Source organism: Mesoplodon bidens (genome assembly GCF_964165515.1).
Source record: "Mesoplodon bidens genome assembly, chromosome: 19".
In the NCBI taxonomy this organism is placed as follows: domain Eukaryota; kingdom Metazoa; phylum Chordata; class Mammalia; order Artiodactyla; family Ziphiidae; genus Mesoplodon; species Mesoplodon bidens.
The window spans coordinates 34,424,619-34,443,328 of record NC_138179.1 but is presented as its reverse complement, the minus strand read 5'-3'; the positions used below and the strand labels follow the sequence as shown (position 1 = coordinate 34,443,328).

General features: G+C 42.2%; 1 protein-coding gene across 2 annotated transcripts in view; it reads right to left on the bottom strand.

The window, feature by feature from the left end:
* MAP2K6 (mitogen-activated protein kinase kinase 6) overlaps positions 1 to 18,710 on the bottom strand; it is a 127,468-nt gene that overhangs the window by 16,474 nt on the left and 92,284 nt on the right. For both annotated transcript variants that reach the window (XM_081218806.1, XM_081218805.1), the window contains exons 5-11: positions 17,252 to 17,371; positions 16,317 to 16,433; positions 15,592 to 15,643; positions 12,773 to 12,900; positions 11,559 to 11,636; positions 9,973 to 10,112; positions 2,433 to 2,478 (exon numbers count right to left, since the gene is read on the bottom strand). In XM_081218806.1, coding sequence (XP_081074932.1) covers positions 2,433 to 2,478; positions 9,973 to 10,112; positions 11,559 to 11,636; positions 12,773 to 12,900; positions 15,592 to 15,643; positions 16,317 to 16,433; positions 17,252 to 17,371 — 681 coding nt within the window. The remainder of the gene's footprint in view (positions 1 to 2,432; positions 2,479 to 9,972; positions 10,113 to 11,558; positions 11,637 to 12,772; positions 12,901 to 15,591; positions 15,644 to 16,316; positions 16,434 to 17,251; positions 17,372 to 18,710) is intronic.

The following is an 18,710-nucleotide window of genomic DNA, read 5'->3' as shown; positions in this document are numbered from 1 at the left end:
GGGCCCAGCCGCTCCGCGGCATGTGGGATCCTCCCAGACCGGGGCACGAACCCACGTCCCCTGCATCGGCAGGCGGACTCTCAAGCACTGCACCACCAGGGAAGCCCCAGAAATCTGTATTCTTTAACCACCTTTATCCAGTCCCCCAACCCACCCACCCCTGACAACCACCAATCTACTGTTTCTTTAAGTTCAATTTTTTTAAGATTCCACATTGAAGTTAGATCATACAGTATTTGTTTTTTTCTGTCTGACTTATTTCACTTAGAATAATGTCCTCAGGCTTCACCCATGTTGTTGTAAATGGCAGGATTTCCTTTTTTAATGCTTGAATAATATTCCATTGTGTGTGTGTGTGTGTATATATATATATATTTTTTTTTTCTTTATTCATCCATCATTGGGCATTTAGATTGTTTCCACATCTTGGCTGTTATAAATACTGCTGCAATGAACATGGGGGTGCAGATATCTCTTCAAGATAGTGATTTCATTTCCTTCAGATATATGCCCAGAAGTGGAATTGTTAATCATAAGATAGTTCTGTCTTTAATTCTGTGAGGAACCTCCGTAACTGTTTTCTATACTGGCTGTACCAGTTTACATTCCCACCAATCTTGTACAAGGACTCCGTTTTCTCTGCATCTTCACCAGTCTTCATCTCTTATCTTTCACACCACTCTAACAGGTGTGAGGTGATATCTGACTGCGGTTTTGATGTGTATTTCCCTGATGACTAGTGATACCTTTCCAGGTACTTGTTGGAAAAAATCAACAAGTGGGACTACATCAAACTAAAATGCTTCTGCACGGCAAAGAAACAACAGAATGAAAAGGCAATCTGTGGAATGGGAGAAAATATTTGCAAACCATATCTCTGATAAGGGGTTATTATCCAAAATATATAAGGGACTCAAAAAAAAAAAAAGAAAAGAAAAAGGGGGACTTCCCTGGTGGTCCAGTGGTTAAGACTCCCCACTTCCACTGCAGGGGGTGCGGGTTCCATCCCTGGTCAGAGAACTAAGAACCTGGCATGCTGCATGGTGCAGCAAAAAAAAAAAAAAAAAAAGAAGAACTCATACAACTCAATTGCAGAAAACCCCCAAATAATCCAATTTAAAAATGGACAAAGGACCTGACTAGACATCTTTCCAAAGAAGACATACAAATAGGTAACAAGCTGTACTTTTCCAGGCTGGAGCCACTTCACCACCTCATTTGTTAAGAGACATCAGGAACCTGTACTTCTGTCACCTGCCCGGAGTTGGTCCTGAAGATTGAGCGCTGCTTGTGGGTGGGATGGGATGGGAGCAAGCATTTAACGCCTGCTGAATAACTACGCTCCAGTTAGAAATGGTGCTAAGGTTTGCTCTTATGTCTTTTGCAATTGTGCACGAACAGAATTCTTCCTTTCCTTGCTAAAATTAAAACCTTAATAATTGGGCTTCCCTGGTGGCGCAGTGGTTGAGAGTCCGCCTGCCGATGCAGGGGACACGGGTTCGTGCCCCGGTCTGGGAAGATCCCACATGCCGCGGAGCAGCTGGGCCCGTGAGCCATGGCCGCTGAGCCTGCGCGTCCGGAGCCTGTGCTCCGCAACAGGAGAGGCCACAACAATGAGAGGCCCGCGTACCGCAAACAAACAAACAAACAAAAAAAAAAAACCTTAATAATTGAAACACATCGAGGGAGGGATTAACACAAATCAGTAAATAGGCTCTCCCGCATTCAACATATTCATAGATAAGAAGGCCAAGTATAGGTCCCTACTATGTGTATTAAAGAATCATCTGTAACCAGCTTAGAATTGCAGTCTCCATGATTTAAAAGAAACTATTTAAAAACGACAACCCTGAGGTCTTATTTTCACCTTTTTTACGGATAATGCAAATAATAAACTGTGAATGCTGAGGTAGGATAATTCAAATTAATAAGGCTTTGTCTTACTTTTTTCCACTAAAGTGAAACCAGGAGAAAACAAAGTGATTCTTTCCTCCCTAAACTCCCACCAAAAAGAGGTTCATCCAACGAATCCTAAATATTTTATCAAAAGTTAATCAGTCATGTAGCACTTAAGTTTCTCTCATTATTGAAATCCTTTAAATTATGGTTTCCTTCATTTTGTGTTCCTTGGTGACTCCTAATGTCTGTAAAATTTGAAAATATAAATTTCACAGACATAATTTGGTCTATAGATGACAGGTTTTATTATCATGTAAAAAATTGCTAAGACTGGTGACACAGCCCGGTTATACTAAGGACGAGTATAGGGCACACAAAAGCCTCAGCTCTTTTTTTCTTAGTTTAACCTCACTTACCAATGTCTTAGTGAATCAGCACTTCCAATACAGCTGTTTGATTATAATTTAGGTGTCAGTCATTTTCCCTGTACTCGCTATTAGTCTGGACATATTTACACCACTAACAATACTCACCATAAGCTCTGGATATGTTGGCCTTTCTTTGGAATTCTTCTTCAAGCTTAAAGAAAAAAAGAAGAACACATTAAAATCTAGAAACCATCTGTAGTTTCACTAGACTAGAATTTCAGAACCTGTATGTAGCAGACTAAACAGAACCACCTTTAAAAATGTACTGAAAACATAAATCTTCCATCTTGACTTTCCTCTTTGGTTAGTCTTACCAATTATGTTTTAAATCACTCTGGGTGTACCTTAATGGGAAGAATAAGAGAGAGAGAGAGAGAGAGAGAGAGTGTGTGTGTGTGTGTGTGTGTGTTTACTTTCCTTATGACACTTTACCAATGACATAAAAACCAACTTTTATTATATATCAAATACATGTCTTCAAAACAGCGTTTAATCCACCCCCACTTGCAAAGAAATTGGCAGGTATTTCTTATATTACATTCATTATCTCCTATCTTCAGTACCTCGTTCTCTTTGCCTCTGGCCCCTTGCTTGTAAAATTTGCTTTTATCTACTTCCTGCTGAACCTGCTTGAGAGAGAAGCAATACACACGTAAAATGTCTAAGGTCACGCTGCTGGTTTACGACCTCTTGGCTGAGGAAAGAGAAAGAACACGCGGCCAAGGACTTAGCAGTTATTCTTCTTAGAAATACCAATACTTGGTGGTCATACACTACTGTCAAGTGGTTCCCATTCATTCAGCTGTGTGTACACACAGACATTTTAATCACATTTGATACTGGAGGCAATAGTAATAAAACTGCAGTATGAAGACACCAACCCCTCACCCCTGTTATTGACCCACCCCTTTATCCACCCGCGGCCTTAAAATGGAAAAAAAAAGAAAAGAAGCAGTTATTTGGAGTTGGAATCCCAGGTTACAGAATGGAGAAAAGAATGATTTTGAAAAGTATGATTTGCAAGGCAACCTACAGACTCCTCTGCCCTGGGCCATAAAATCATACATGAATGGAAAGGAAGTTTGCCTGGCGTTGAAGGAACCAAAAAGTGACTGATTATTGGGTGGCTGGGATTTGTGCTAATGGATCATTTTGAGAAAATGAGACCTAGTATGTGTGCCATGAGCTCTGTTCCACCCACAGAGGCTAACAGTTGAGGGGAGGGCCAGATACAGAACCAGAGAGTGAAACAGCTGAGATGCTTGGAAAAACTATGGTTTAAAACAACACGAAATGAAAAAAAAAAAAAAGAAAAAGGAAGCCTTTGAAGCAGAACAACTTAAAGCAGCCTACCCGTCGACTCCAGGCAGTGCTGTGGGTAGAAGCCAGGGAACCTGAGACAGGGTACAGGTAGATGTGAGGACAGAAGTTTCAACCTGGAACTGAGGGCAGATCTAGGACCCTAGTGACCTCACAGCCCAGCCAACCTAAGAGAGAACGTTTCATCTCAACTGAGGATAAAAATAAGAGCGAATTAGAAAGAGGACTTATCAACTGTCACAGCTGGGTTGACATGGGACGATGTGCCTGAGTGAAATGAATGAGACATTGTAGCTCCCACTGATGACGCCACGTGCACCTGTATCCTGAGATTCTAAAAGGCTCTGTTGGTGGTTCTCAACTGCAGGTGGTTTTGCCCTCCAGGGTACATTCGGCCATGTCTGGAGGCACTTCTGGGTGATGCAGCTGGTTGCGGGGGGGGCGGTTATTGGTACTAATAGGTAGAGGCCAAGGATGCTGCTAAGCATCCCATAATGCACAGGACACCCAAGGATAAAGAATGATCCAATCCAAAATGTCACTAGTGCCGAGGTCGGGAAACCCTGGGCTATGTGTCCTAGGGCATTCCTCCTCGCTGCCCCCTCTAGCTCCTTCTCTGAAATGAAGTTGGCTTACAGTCGTCTCCAGCTGGTTCGTCTCTCACTTGGGCATATCCTCATGTCTACCTCCCCTCCCTGCCTTCCACCCCAGGAAACAAAAGTCTTTCTTTCTAAGTTCAAGAGCTAGTTCATCTAGAAAGACGGAAGAAATGTGATCCCAGGAGCGTGGCTGACTTGCACAGAGACCCTAGGAAAAATAGCAAACAGACTAAGGTACAAAAGCCCTGAATTTCGGCTATTGTTCAAATCGAATCAAGAACCAGAAAGTCTTCTCTATAATCTGAACAATTTATCTTCCTAAAATGAGTAAGGAAAAGCACACCTGCAACGTTAAATCCACACTCAGTAGTCAAGTGGTTGATTTCAAGCGTCCTATTTAGATGGACCATTAGTCAAGCATCAAACCCTAAATCTACACAGACTCTGAAAAAGTCTCCTTGAAGACCACATCCCAACTTTCCACTCCCACCTCTCACTGGTCAACCCTGAACCAAGGAAATGATAGAAAGAAAAGCTTGCCTCTCAGATAATTCAAACAATGCCCTCTTCTACCAACCTGAGTTCTTTGTGATATAGCTGATTTTTTTACCTTCTATTTAGTACGTAATGAAATGATACTCTCTCTTCTCATCACGTAGAAGAAATTAAATACTTATTTTTTTTTTTTTTAAGGAGAGGTCATTTTAAGTCAGGACATCTTGTCTTTTCACTTGTGGAACACTTTATGAAAATTTCTCCAGATTTTTTTGTATAAAGGAAATGTAGGGAAAATACCCCAAGTTGACCGTCATAAAGCGTTAAGAATTCCTAAAACCTTGGAGATCGCTGTCAATAGACTATTTCTTGACTTACGGCCTCTGATTAGAAATCTCAGAATGTACCACAAGCACTACTGCAGAGTACTGATGGAAAATATTTACACAGCAAACCAAGGCTGTTTATTGAATTAATATAACTGATATAACCCATTCTCTCCATCTTTTAAATCAAGAACACTTCAAAACATGAGCTAAGAATAGCAAAATACTCAGGATAAGGTTAGGAAAAAAAGCAAATTTTCCATGTTTAATAGGAAGTGCTTGAAATTCAGTACAAAATAACAACTGTGGAGTTCAAAGCTACACCAATTTCTTTTTGGATTTGAGTCAGACTTTTGATTTTCAAGTGGCTTGTCATTTTCAAGCGTGCAATTAGCTAACTGCCCAAATTCCTCTTCCAGATGCCACAACACACACTCCTGACCGTAGCTGACACTAAAAAACAGCTTTATGCCGCCTTGAGAATTGCTAGCTTGAAGTTTGTGCTGACCAGAGGATTTCTGCCTATTTGAATTCCCCCTGACTGTTTCCAAGAAGGGCTCTTTGGTGCGTCCACAGAATAAAAACACAGTGCGCCTCCCGAGCCATACATGTGTCATAAGCTAAATAAATATCCAGTGCCTCTTTTTATTGTCCTTCCTGAACAAGTCAGGAACTTGTTTTGATTGTGTCTCTTTTGTACTAGTTCCCACAGTATCAACATCTGGGTGGGGCTCTAACCATCTCCGATGGACATCGGGCTGGTGGACTGGGCGCCGAGCTCTTCAATAAGCCTAAAGGCACAGCAAGAAGGAAGTCAAGCTCTTTGGGCCCTTCGCACAGTTGGTCCCCAATGACCTTCCCTCAGTCCCCACGCCTATAACCTATTGAAAGAGGTTATGGTGAAAAACTGTAAGCCTGCCAAGATTCCATTTGCTGGAGAAAGTCAGTTGTGAAACCTTCTGTAGGACTAGAATGTAAGGCTTTTGTATTCGATTTCTCTACCGTGAATCCCAAAACAAGGCCTAGATGGTGAGCCTCCCTGGCTCCAGGAACTCTTCAAAAGCCCTAAGATAAGAAAGCCAGGTGTAGGGAAAAAAGAGGAAGAAAATGTCATTCGTGGTCCTATTTCAAAATCAGTACAGAAAGGAGGGGTTTGTAAGGTATCGTTGCTGTTGTTGTTTTCTTCAAGTTCATAAGGAATAAATGCCTTAACTTTCTTTTCTTTTTTCTTTTCTTTTCTCTCCTCCCCGCACCCCTTACCCCAACTCAGAGGATGACGTTTCTCTGATGCTGCTACAAAAGAAAGATAGCAGCCGGATCTCTGGGCTCTATCATATCATAACTGTGGATACGACAGTGACAGCCAGTAAGTGCCTCTACTCCACCCCTCAAACCCCACTGCACTGTCAGCTGACCAGCAGTGGCCAGAGGAGAGTGACTACCAAGTTGACGCCCTGGATGAAGGTGCACGGTTGCAGCAGCACTGCGATGTCATCAGATGCTTACGGTGGACGCTTCCCACGGAAGGTCACAGATACCCTGACAGGTCACCTAAGCCGTGAGTAATGCACCCTTTTTCTTCTTGTTCTACATTTAACCCAAAGACAGATGTAGGAAATAAAAACACAGATACATCTTTCTCAAAATTTGAGATTTCAGTTTTTCACTGTCCAAATCTGTAGTCCTTCCTCCCCACTTTCCACAAAGAGTTGGGCTTTTTGAGAAGTCCTGAAGGATCGTAGCCTGACTATATCATAAAAATACAGAATACACACAGAGGTCGTTCAAAAAGGGGTCCTTTCATGAATATGTGCCTCAAAAATACACAGGAAAATGGAGGAACCAGGTATAAAAGGGAGATAACACTCATAGGCTACATCTTTCTTTCATCAAGAAATAAAAGAGGTGTTTTTTAGGTAATGATCATTTTTCCATTCTTTTCACCCGGCCCCAAATCAAACTTAAAACTGTCAGTAATAAAACAAGTGAATACCTAGACTGCTATTGTGGGCAGGTGTGTATCTGTATGCTAATACATGTGAAAAATAAAGTGGCTTCCATAAAGATCTAAGCCATTCCTAAAATCCCCCCAAAAATCAATACTCTTTTTTGAAGTATTAGACAACTTTCCCAACTCAGTTGACTTCAAAACAATGTTCACACTAAGGGGGTATCAAAGAAAATATGTTGGTGGTTTATGGTAGGCAGAAAACGATGCACCTGGCATCTGAAACAGGAGAGCCTGGGACTCTTAAAAAATCCGACTGAGGATAAGTAGGAATGCTCATAAAATTCAGAATTAATGCTCCGCTTCAACTCCTCGATTCTCATACCAACAAAAATGACTATTTTACACAATTGATCTTAGGTATCAGATTCTACGGGAGCTACCACACTCAAAAGTCTGAGGAAGAATTTATTCTTTGACAACTTCAAAGTCAAAGCAATTTGAGTTTTGTTTCAATTATTATTATTATTTTAAGTAAGCCCATAAACAAGCTAGACTGGCTGACTTGAGTGCAAATGAAATGACAAAGAATCAACAGTATTAACGGAATTAACAATTCTGAGAAAGCTGGAAAATGTCTATGGCTCAAAATTTTTAAATTAATGAACCATAGTAGCTGGGACTGAAAATGAGAGAAAACAAGAGGGAAACAGAGACCTCAGAGGGGTGGCCATGAGGACACTCTTATGTTCTGTGGCGGGGAGGGCAGGCCAGGGCAGCTGCTATATAAAGAGCAGTAGTACAAGTATCTGCAACTTCCACAAATGTGTGCATGCGCTAAAATTAGAAAACATGTAGTTTTTCCAAAGCTTTCGTTTTTAAAATATCTGTAAAAAGCTTTAACACGCCGACTCTTTAGGGGAAGTTCTAAGTAAGAGAAGAAAACTGGTAAAAGAAAAAGTCATCCAATGATTTTTCAATAAATTGCAGATGAAAAGGAGCTTTCTCAATAGGAAGCAGTTAATAACGGGTCCCTAGAGCATAGATGTAAATCATGGGTTCTCACCGCAGCCCTAGAGTAGAATGATTTGAGAACCTTTGAACAGGACTGATATTCAGGACGCTCCCCAGGCCAATTAGATCAAAGTCTCTGAGGCCGAGGCCTAGGTGATGGCACATCTTAGAAACGAGCAGCCAGAGTTCAGAACTATCAGATTAAACTGCTGGTTCACAACAGGCAACGTGGCTTTCTCAGACTTTTCACACCAGCCTTGTTCTTAGCAAGGTTTCCTGAAGTTCCCAGAATCTTGGGAAAGGGGGCCAGGTGGGAGAAAGCTTACAAAGTAGAGAGCTTGAAAAGGCTTCCTTACAGAAGGTCCTTCTCCATTATCACCCTTCTTGAAAACTATCGGTGTGAACTATCCAAGATGACTCAATCCATTTTCCTAGGTGACCTTTAAACATTTGAGGATAAGGAAAACAAAAATCAAAAACAAAAACCAAGTTCTCAAAACCAGAAGGCAAAATCCGGAAGCCATCTCAGCCTGGCAGGTGTACCACCACTCCCGGCATACTCAGGCAAGGAAAGCAGAGAGGAGGACACATCCCCAGAGCCCAGAGGATGCACGTATTAGGAGGACCCAGCAGCACACTGTCCTACAGCCCTCTCTGGCCATTCAGCCAAAACTACACCAGAAACAAACAGTGGCAGCTCAGCCTCATATATCCTTCGGGAAAAGTACCCAGGGTGACGTGGGCTTAGAGCCGATGAAAAGTCTAAGGGCCTTAGTTTCATAAGCAATAGGCAGCTGCTTGGTCTTAATCATGTTTCCTAATAAAAGCCATATTCAGAAGGCTTCTTCCAAAGGGCGTGGAGGCCAAGGAATGATAACCTTGAGGAAGCCAGACTCTCAAGCAGCCTTCAGAACACCAGCCCCTTCCTTAGCAGCCAACAGCTAGACTGCCCCTCTCTGAGGATCGCAGCTGGGCTTCTCGCCACTTCTGAGTCCCTTCCTCCAAGTCTCAACTGCTCCGGAGGTGCCCAAATAAACCACCTCAGCTCCAACGCAGCCTCCTCTTTCCAGCATCACTTGCGATGGTCATTAGTATCAAAGCATGCCAAGCATCATGGTCCCTACGCAGACAGAAATCACTAGATTTTCTGGAGAAAACAATCCCCTCTCCAAGTTTCCTCAATTCCACTGTCAATTTCCATGAAAACAAAGTTTACAGCATTAGCACGGTTCCTTCCAACTTTTTTTATTTTCCCTTCTCAGACCCGCCCCCCCCGCCAGCCCAGTACTGTCCACTGTACGCTTATGGGCAAGCACATCCGTAAGTTAGCAAGTGTTCTGTAAGAATCAGCCTACAGACCCTAGAACTACTTTGTAAGACTTCTGGGTACCTAAGGAAGGCTCTGAAAGTAGCCTCTGTCTTCTTATCCAGGGTGGTTCTTTGTGTCATATCTACTCTTCATCCCTAATCCTCCGGTGGGTCCACCCACCTTTCTCTTTATGCTCTGGTCAACATCACATGGCTTAAACCTCCCATAAAAGAGTTTCTCCCTTTTGCGATATGATGCACGGTGTCCCTTCTGCCTGGAATACCTCTTCCTCCCCTATTTCCCTTTCGCTTGGACGTACCTCACAGGGTCCCAGCTCAGCATTTATTTCCTCCAGAAACTCAACCCAGCGCTGGTCCTCTGCTTTCCCCAAATACCCTATGCATGTCTCCATGTCTGGACTTGCAGTATGGACTAGAGTGACTGACTGTGGACACCCCCTCCTTGGCTCTGAGCTCAGCGGGGGAGGGGCAGAGCCATCTTTGTTGCTCAGCAGCAAGGACAGGCCCGTCAATGCTTTGGGGATGGATGCATGCGTCGTGGATTAAAACGACAGGGGAAAGTCATGAGAACTCTTGTTTCTTCACGCTGGCCTCTGAGAGACAGGCTCTCTTACCACTGTGAGGTAAAGTCAGCAAACTCTTCGGAGAACTTGTCTGCGGGGAGTTGTGGCGACGGCTCCTCCACCACCTGTTTGAGCTGCTGAAAAGGAGTTCCCCACGAATCATAGGGAAACCGAAGGATGGCCAGCTCGATCTAGAGGGGAGAGGGACACAAGGAGACAGGGAGCTTACACGGGGCTGCTTAGGTAAAGAGGGGGTCCGCTAGGGAATCCACTTGGCTCCAGGAGAGCCAGAGGGAGGCACGATGGTGACCATCAGGTAAACTGTTCCGGGGCGGGGGGCGGGGGGGAACTAATGCTGTGTTCTCTAGCAGTTTTCCTCCAAGTCCCAGTGCTAGGGCTTTTCAGATAACGTCGTACCGGAGACAGCCACTTAAGCCTACTTAAAACTGGGTCCTCCCTAAAACCCGGTGTGGCACTTCATAAAATTGTAAGCCAGCAGTATGAAACTTCAGGATGTAAAGCGACCAGGTTTTCAAATGTTGAGTCTAAAAAGTAATTCTCACCCTAAGACTCTTACAGAGCTGTACATCTGCTGCCATCTGCTGGGCGCATGCTAGAATTAAAAACAAAAAAAAACTAGGACCAAATGACTGATCTTTTTTTGGACTTGAGTAAAGGCCACTTTGCTGTGACAAGATCACGTGCTTTCTGGGCAGGGATGTAAAATAACTCACAGGATTTAATCAGCTGCTGTGTCTGGGAAGGAAACAGGACCACCGTGGATCATTCCAGACCTCGGTGATACACTGAAAATTTATTATCATCAAAGTTACAAATCAGGCACTCATTGTGTACTTTTAGGGCTGTGCCTGAGAAAATTATCCTATGCGCTACTGTGTGTTTGGGCTATACCTGTACTCAACAGCCGAGACTTCTGTCATAACCATGTTCTGGGAAGCTGAGCCCATGTCCTAGATAACAAAGCTCTATCAGGGTCTGGGCGGGGGATAGATTTGGAGTTTGGGATTGACATGTACACACTGCTATATTTAAAACAGATAACCACCAAGGACCTGCTGTACAGCACAGGGAACTCTGCTCAATATTCTCTAATAACCTAAATGGGAAAATAATTTGAAAAAGAATAGATACATGTGTAACTGAACCACTTTGCTGTACACATGAAACTAACACAACATTGTTAATCAACTATGCTCCAATAGAAAATAAAAATTGAAAAAAAAAAAAAGCTCTATCAGGGTCCACACACATTAGCCCTCTTTGAGTAGCTTAAGCTTCTGCTTGCCTTGATTAGAATAATTTAATTTTAAACCATAAAGAAAACTATCAGGAATGGTAGTCAGACCCTCTCATTTTACAGATGAGGACGGTGAGACCGTCTGTGTGATTCCATCAGTGAATCAGGGGCACACAACTACTTGGAAGTAGAATCAAGAGAACTGTGTTTTGTCCAGTCCCAGTTCCGTATTTCTGCTACACCACACTGCAAACAATGGTCGCTCCAAATCTGCTCTCTCAGACCAGCATCTCAGGCACCTGCCTCTTGTTCTCCAGGTCCACCCCATTCCAACTTCATGCCCCAAACACCCTGGTCCATGATGATTATCATACACTACCATGGTGATGCCCAGACTCCAAATGTCGGACTTCACGCTGTATCCCTTCTGGTTGAGCTCCGGGTTTATTCTCTCGGGCTGGAAAGGAGACAGAAAAAGACAGCTGAGATGACATTCTTGGCTCCATAAAGGCTCAGGGGTGAGAGTGTCACCAGCTGCCCAGTGAGTTGCTGTGAGCTGTTAACATACCTCCCAGGCCAAGAGACTCACTAACTACAATAAATAACAACGTCTCCATGGGATTTTCCTCATTCTCCACACGTCTTTTCTTGGAGACAGTAATGGATCAAAGTCCCCTCTCAATTCAAAAGCAATTTAAATTCTGCCTTATGAAGAACATGATATACATTATAAAATTACTTTGTCAGCCTAGAAGTTTCCTTGTTTAAAAGACCAATGGTCCAGAACTCAGTAAAAAGAGTCAACAAGAGTCACTGGGCTACTGTCTGGTGTTAATAGACCTCAAAACTTTTAGCTAAACATGGACAGAAAGCTTTTGAATTCCAAGAGCAAGTTCATTTCCAAGTAGAATATTTACAGTTAGAAGTCCCTTAAGTTAAAGGGAGTCCCAAGGTCTCTGCTAATGACAATGAACCTTCATAGCTATGAGGTTCCTTCAGGACTCACTTAACTGACTTGTTTGGGGAATTTAAATTCTTCTGTTCTGTTCTCAACAAACAAGGCAACATTCCCCTGCAACACAGTGTGGAAAATTGTGTGGGCTCTATGTATTACCCACCTGCTTTTTCAAAGAATATACCTCTTTGCCTGATATTTTTAAAGAGTGATTTGTAGAAACATAGGCAACGTAATTCATTGCATATTTTTAAATTTTATTTTATTTTTCCAGCTTTATTGACATATAGTTGACATATAACATTGTGTAAGGTTTTTTGTTTTGTTGTGTTTCTTTGGCCACACCAAACAGCATGTGGGATCTTAGTTCCCCAACCAGGGATCAAACCCGCACCCCATGCATTGGAAGTGTGGACTGCCGGGGAAGTCCCCTTTACCTGATTTTTTTTTTTTTAAAGAATACATATGAAGCAAGGGATTCAGTATTTCAGACAGGAAATAGTAAGAAAAAAGATGCAGACTATTTCTTGCATCTTAGGCACATCTCTGTTTTCCCACCCTGGCCGTCCCTTTCCTATTTCCTGGCATGGTTTGAAGGCAGTTACATCCTCGATGCTACCCCCAGCTGCTGTACTTACGGCCATGTACGGTTTGCATCCTGCATCAATAGTTTTAGCGACGGAGTCAACAAGGTAGCCGCTGATTCCAAAATCGCACATCTTCACCTGGCCCAGGGTGTTGATGAGCACATTGGAAGGCTTGACATCTGAAAACACGAACAGTCAGGAGCGCAGGGTGGTAGGAGCATCCCTCTACCACCAGGGGCCCTGGACCCTCCCTTCCTCCTCCCCCTTCACCTTCTTCTCAAGACCCAGTGCAGAAGTAACCGCCACCCCCGTGATACAACATTGTAAATCAACTCTACTTCAACATAAAATAAAGTTTTTTTTAAAAAAATAAAGAAAAACATCAAAGCTGAGAAAACGGGGGGAAAATCAACTTGATTTTCTTCCTTTTTTAAAATCATTTTCAAATGTTTTGTTTCAATTTACAAAAGTAGAATTTACTAAGTTGATTTGGATTACGGAAAGCTTAGGAAGAAAGAGAAAGGACATTCTTATATACATGGAAGATAGACCATAAAATGATTTCAACAGTATTCAAAATGAATAGTCACAAAAATGTTTTTCATGAGTTCATTCCGTCTAATGTCATTAATTCTTGTTCTGCTGGATCTTGGGTTAGTAGTCTGCTTTCTATTTCAGTGGTCCCCAACCTTTTTGGCACCAGGGACCAGTTTCGTGGAAGACAGTTTTTCCACGGCGGGGATGGCAGTGGGCGGGGATGGTTCAGGCCGTAATGCGAGCGATGGGGAGCGGCAGATGAAGCTTCACTCGCTCGCCCGCCGCTCACCTCCTGCTGTAAGGCCCAGTTCCTTACGCGCCGTGGACCAGTACCAGTCCAAAGCCCAGGGGTTGGGGACCCCTGTTCTATTTCACGTTGTATCTTTCTTGTCAGACTGGGAATCCATCAATGGAAAAAACTGTCTCCTCTATCTAATTTCTCATCTTCGTTGCCCTCGTACATGCAGTAAGAACTTAAAAATTGATGATTGAATCAAACGGCTAGCTCCATGGGCCAATCATCTCTGTTATGTTAGATGAATAAGTTCTAGAGATCGGCCATTACAACATTGCCCCTGTAATGAACAATTCTATATTGTGCCCCTTAGAATTTGTTATGAGGGTAGAGCTCATGCTAAGTGTTCTTGTGACAGCAAAATAGTGTTTTAAAAGCCCGGTTCATAATGATCTGTTGTGCATTTAGTGGAATGAAAAGGCAGACTGTGACATAACGATATACCAAATACGATCAAAGCAACCAGTTTTGATGGATGCTTCTGCTGGAAGTGTGTCAGAGGTCACAAGGTGTTAACTCATCATAAACCCAGATATTCCAGACCAGGAGGCAGGTCACAGAATATACATGTGGATAAAGAGGTTTCATTCTACAGTTCTTAAATGAATCCTTCAGTCTCGAGAGAGATAACACACTCCCCAAATAGATGAACCATTGTTATGTCTCGATAATGGAATTAGAAATTACACTTAATTTTTTCCCTAGTAACACTTTTCACAAAGGGCATGTACTCAAAAGAAAAAAGTTATTCTAAAAACTTTAAAAACTATCCTTTATAATTTTTCCCTTAAACTAAACAGCAGATATACAAATTTCATTTTATTATTTTTTATACTTTATAAACATTCTCCACTATGAATGAAACATTTTATAATTTTGAAATAAGCCTTTAAAAATCAGTTTCACATTTGTGGATAATCCACATTTTTCTTCCTATCTGAATTCCTTCCCACTTTCTTCTTTTCCTCTTCCTCCTTATCTTCCCCATTTTTAATGATAACAATGAATAACAATAATAATAACAATCATAACAGGAATACTGTTTGAAGCATCTTACATTACTTTCAGGCTCAGAGAGTGTAAGAATTATCAAATCACAATACCCTATTAGCGATCAATACTTTCCATAAATTTTTTCAGAGACCTGATTAAACATATCTCTTCCAAGAAGCTTTCCTTGACTATGGTTACCCAGTACTAATCATTTCCTTGTTTTGTATTCTACCTTTACTACTTCCATATGTGGTACATTCATATTTCTAATGTGTTTTTTTCCCCAGGTGTTTGTTATATATTTGTCTTATTTCCCTATCAAGAATCCCTATGTAGAATTTGAATAAGAATATATTTTCTTCTCAGATACCTGTCAGGGCATCTATTATAGTGCTGTATAAACATAGTGCTGTGTAAATGTTGGACAATGATTGCAAAAGGTATACGGATGGTTGAAGGCTTGGAAGAAAGATGGAAGAAAGAATGGATGGGTGGATGGATGGATGGATGGATGGATGGATGAAAAGATAACAGGAAGGGAGAAAAGGAAGGAGGGAGAAGAGGAAGAGCCATATCTTCCAAATTTTTCATCTTATCCTGACTCCTGCTGTCTGAAAGGGCGGTGCTTTATACCACTTTCATGTGCACAAGAATCACCTGGGAATCTTGTTAAAATGCAGATTCCGATTCAGTGGTCTTGGGACCCATGATTCTGCTTTTCTAACAAGCTCTCGGGTGACAGCCAACACTAGATGAATTTTTATCCTATTCTCTAAAGTTCTCAATGGGTAATACCACAGCTCTGCTTGGTAACAGGCATTTTATATTTAAGTTTTAATATAAAGCCCACGTCTTCTGATGCCCTCAGACAAGTTAAAGAACAGCTACTTGTATATGATTTGCTATCCAGTTCCAAAGGAAACCCCCTCCATTCTCTTGCCTGACTCAATTCCATCCACTGGGTAGGAAAAAAAAAAAAAAAAACTCAGGTAAAAGAAATAAAATTGATAAAAGGAACAGCCAAGGCAGCTCCATGGATACTTACCTCGATGAATGACAGAGAGCTTACTGTGTAAATGTTCTAATGCTTTTACAATCTGCAAGAGAAACACAAGGTGGGTTTATTCCCCCCATCACTGGAAAGAAACTGAATGTTAAGCATATCCAGGTTTATCATCCCTGGCTTAAGGTCACAAGGAGAAGTATCTTCTCAGATAGTGGTGTTCCTATCCAGGAAAATACACAGGAAGTCATACAAATTGGATTCCTCACACCAGAGACGACTATACCCCATAGCAGAGAGGATGTCTCACTCATACATTTTGATTTTCATTTGGCCTCCAGCATTTTTTTCTCTCCTCCCTCCTGGCCCTCAGGAACCATGAAGGGAGCAGCCCTTCATTTCATTTTCTCCTGCTTCCTCCTATGCCTATTGATCCTAAGAAAACATTTAAAACTCTGCAAATCAAAATCAAAATCAACTAATATCAGGACAGAGACACCAGGAACATGGTCATAACAGATGAATGTACTGCTTAGAGGCACTTTAACTGAGAGTTTACCCAGCCAAGTCAGGAGTAGATTCTTTCACATAATGCCCAGAAAGTAAAGCGTTAGTTGATCCATCCACAGATGCACTCATGCATTCAACAGACAAGTACGGGATGGGAGCTATGGTCCAGGTAGTGTTTCCCCATACTGGGGATACAGGGACACATAAGGCCCAGACTTCTCACATGCTCCTTGAAGTAGGGTTCCTGATGTACTCACAGAAACTGCTATTTTCCCTAAGATGTCCTCTGGAATTGTTTGGCCTTTATCAATCACTTGTTTGTAGAATTTATCTAGGGACGTGTCCATGAGCTCCATGCAGATCCAGACATCCCCCTAGAGGCCGGTCGGTTCAGAGGTGGTTAGAGAGGATGGAAAAGGGAAAAAAGGAGGAAACAGTTAACACCTGTCAGGAAGAACGGACCGTTTCTTTCTTGAGTTTTGGAGGAAATGTACTAATCCCTTCAAGCTCTCAAAGGGATTTATAAACAGGCAAGATTACCTCCAAAGAACAAACTAGCAGACAGCCAAGCCGACTTGCAGGTGATCACCCACTCCTTAATGAAAAGTAGGATCTACACACTAATAGCCACGAGCAATAGAACTCAGAAGTCTAAGCCTTTACTGTCACTGCCCTCCAGGAGTTAAGTCCAGATACCTACTCCATGTCTGACCTCCCATGCTGACCGCTGGTGGTCGTTTATCAAAAGGCTGGTTTTAAGAGGGAGATGAAGCATCGTAACCCACATCACCGTGAAGTGAAAAAGAGAGGCGGAGCAAAGAGGTAAATGTAAGCCCACGTGGTACACAAGGCTCCCTGAAGCATAGCAAGAGGCCCAAAGACCAGAGGAGTTCAGATTTTAAGGAATCTATCCAAATCAGTCTACAGACTCTCGATAGAGACAGTTCTGGCAAAATAGACAAACCAAAACAGAAAGGAGAAAGGGGGCCTCAGCATTTTAAAAGGGCTAAACGCATTTGGAAATATCGTGGTTTCAAGCCAACTTTGCACCAACATTTCACAAGCATGAAACTCTACAGAAGACACGTCAAACAAGAAAGAGCACTGTGACTGTGTGTGGCATTTATGTGATCAGGGAAACTTCTTGTTTAGCCATCGCTCTCCTTGGAGTTTGAAGAGAAGCATCACCTACCTCGCGGAAGAGTGCGCCATAAAAGGTGACCGTAAAAGGACAGTCCACGGTCCTCATGGAAATGTCCAAATCCATCAGTAACCTTTTCTGCTCCTGGCTATTTACTGTGGCCCGGATCCGCTGAATGGGAATGCATGAAAAATGTATGGTTACTGCTCCGAGGATGAGTCTGGTGATAAGGCAGGGACCTTGAAGCATCCCATCCTGAGAATAGTACCAAAATCCACAGCACAACTTCCAGCAACAACCCTTCAAATATCTACCCTACAGGATTAGCTATTTGTAACGAATGAAAAGTAAGGAAGACGGTTATTCATTTGATTTCCCAAATAATCCCCAGTAAGGAGCAAACTGATAATATATTTTGGAGAGTGTGCAAATGTTTGGGAATGCATTTCCAAGTTACAAAAACAGTCTGATTTATTATGTGGGTTTAGTGCAAAGAGGTCAGAGTACTAATTGATTTGGGGCCGATGTGGGGTCCTATAAAAAAAGCCAAAAGCCCCTCTTTGTGAACAAGTAAGAATATTTGGACTGAACAGCAACTGTAAGAGAATTGATTCAGGAAAGGAAAGAGGAGGAATCAAACCGAAATGGAGAAACTGTTCATTCCTACCCCAGGGCTTCTGAGAGAAGAGAAACTTGTCACACCAGCAAATGTAGCCTTATGGAAACACGATTATGTCATTAAATGACAAGACGATATAATATCATGAGGCTTTCACATTTTTTGCCTATGTAGCAAAGAGCCTGCAGAAGAAGAAACTGAAAAATCTACAAGGTAAGGGAAAGATAACTCCATTCTCCAAAAAAAGAGGCATCCCAGTCATCTGACCACCCACATTCCTAAGAATTCATCTAGAATTAATACATTGGTCATTCTCCAAGGTCCTTCCAACATCTACTCAAGAAATTTGCAATGATTCTAAATTTCTTTTTATAGCTCAAAAGCTATGCAAATTTGCTCAAGATGATTTTACCCTCCTTTTTCCCACAAACGGAGACAATTTCCTCCCTCAATTGGTGTTTCCTGATTTTCAGGGACAATTCTTTAAAAGCAACAGAATAAGGGTTAAAAAGACACTTGGGAGACACAAAACCCAAATGCCATATGTGAGCTCTTGTTTGGATTCTGATTTGAAAAACCAGCAGGAGAAAAAACAGTAACAACTATTAGATGACGTTGAAGAGCTGTTAGTGATTCTTTGACGTGTGATGGTGATGTGGTGGTCGCACAAAAAGTTAAAAGGAGGGGTTGGATTTATCAGTTAAAAACACCTAGTTGATGCGACTCATGCCAAGGAAGCATTTCTCACATATTTGGAGGGAAATATTGTTCCCTATGAATAAGCTTTGCTGTTTCAGCCCACAGAGGATTGTTTTGCTTATATGAAAAGAGCTGGTTTGCGGTTGAGATGGACAAACACATAAATCAGGGATGGAAAACGTTTGGGGAAGG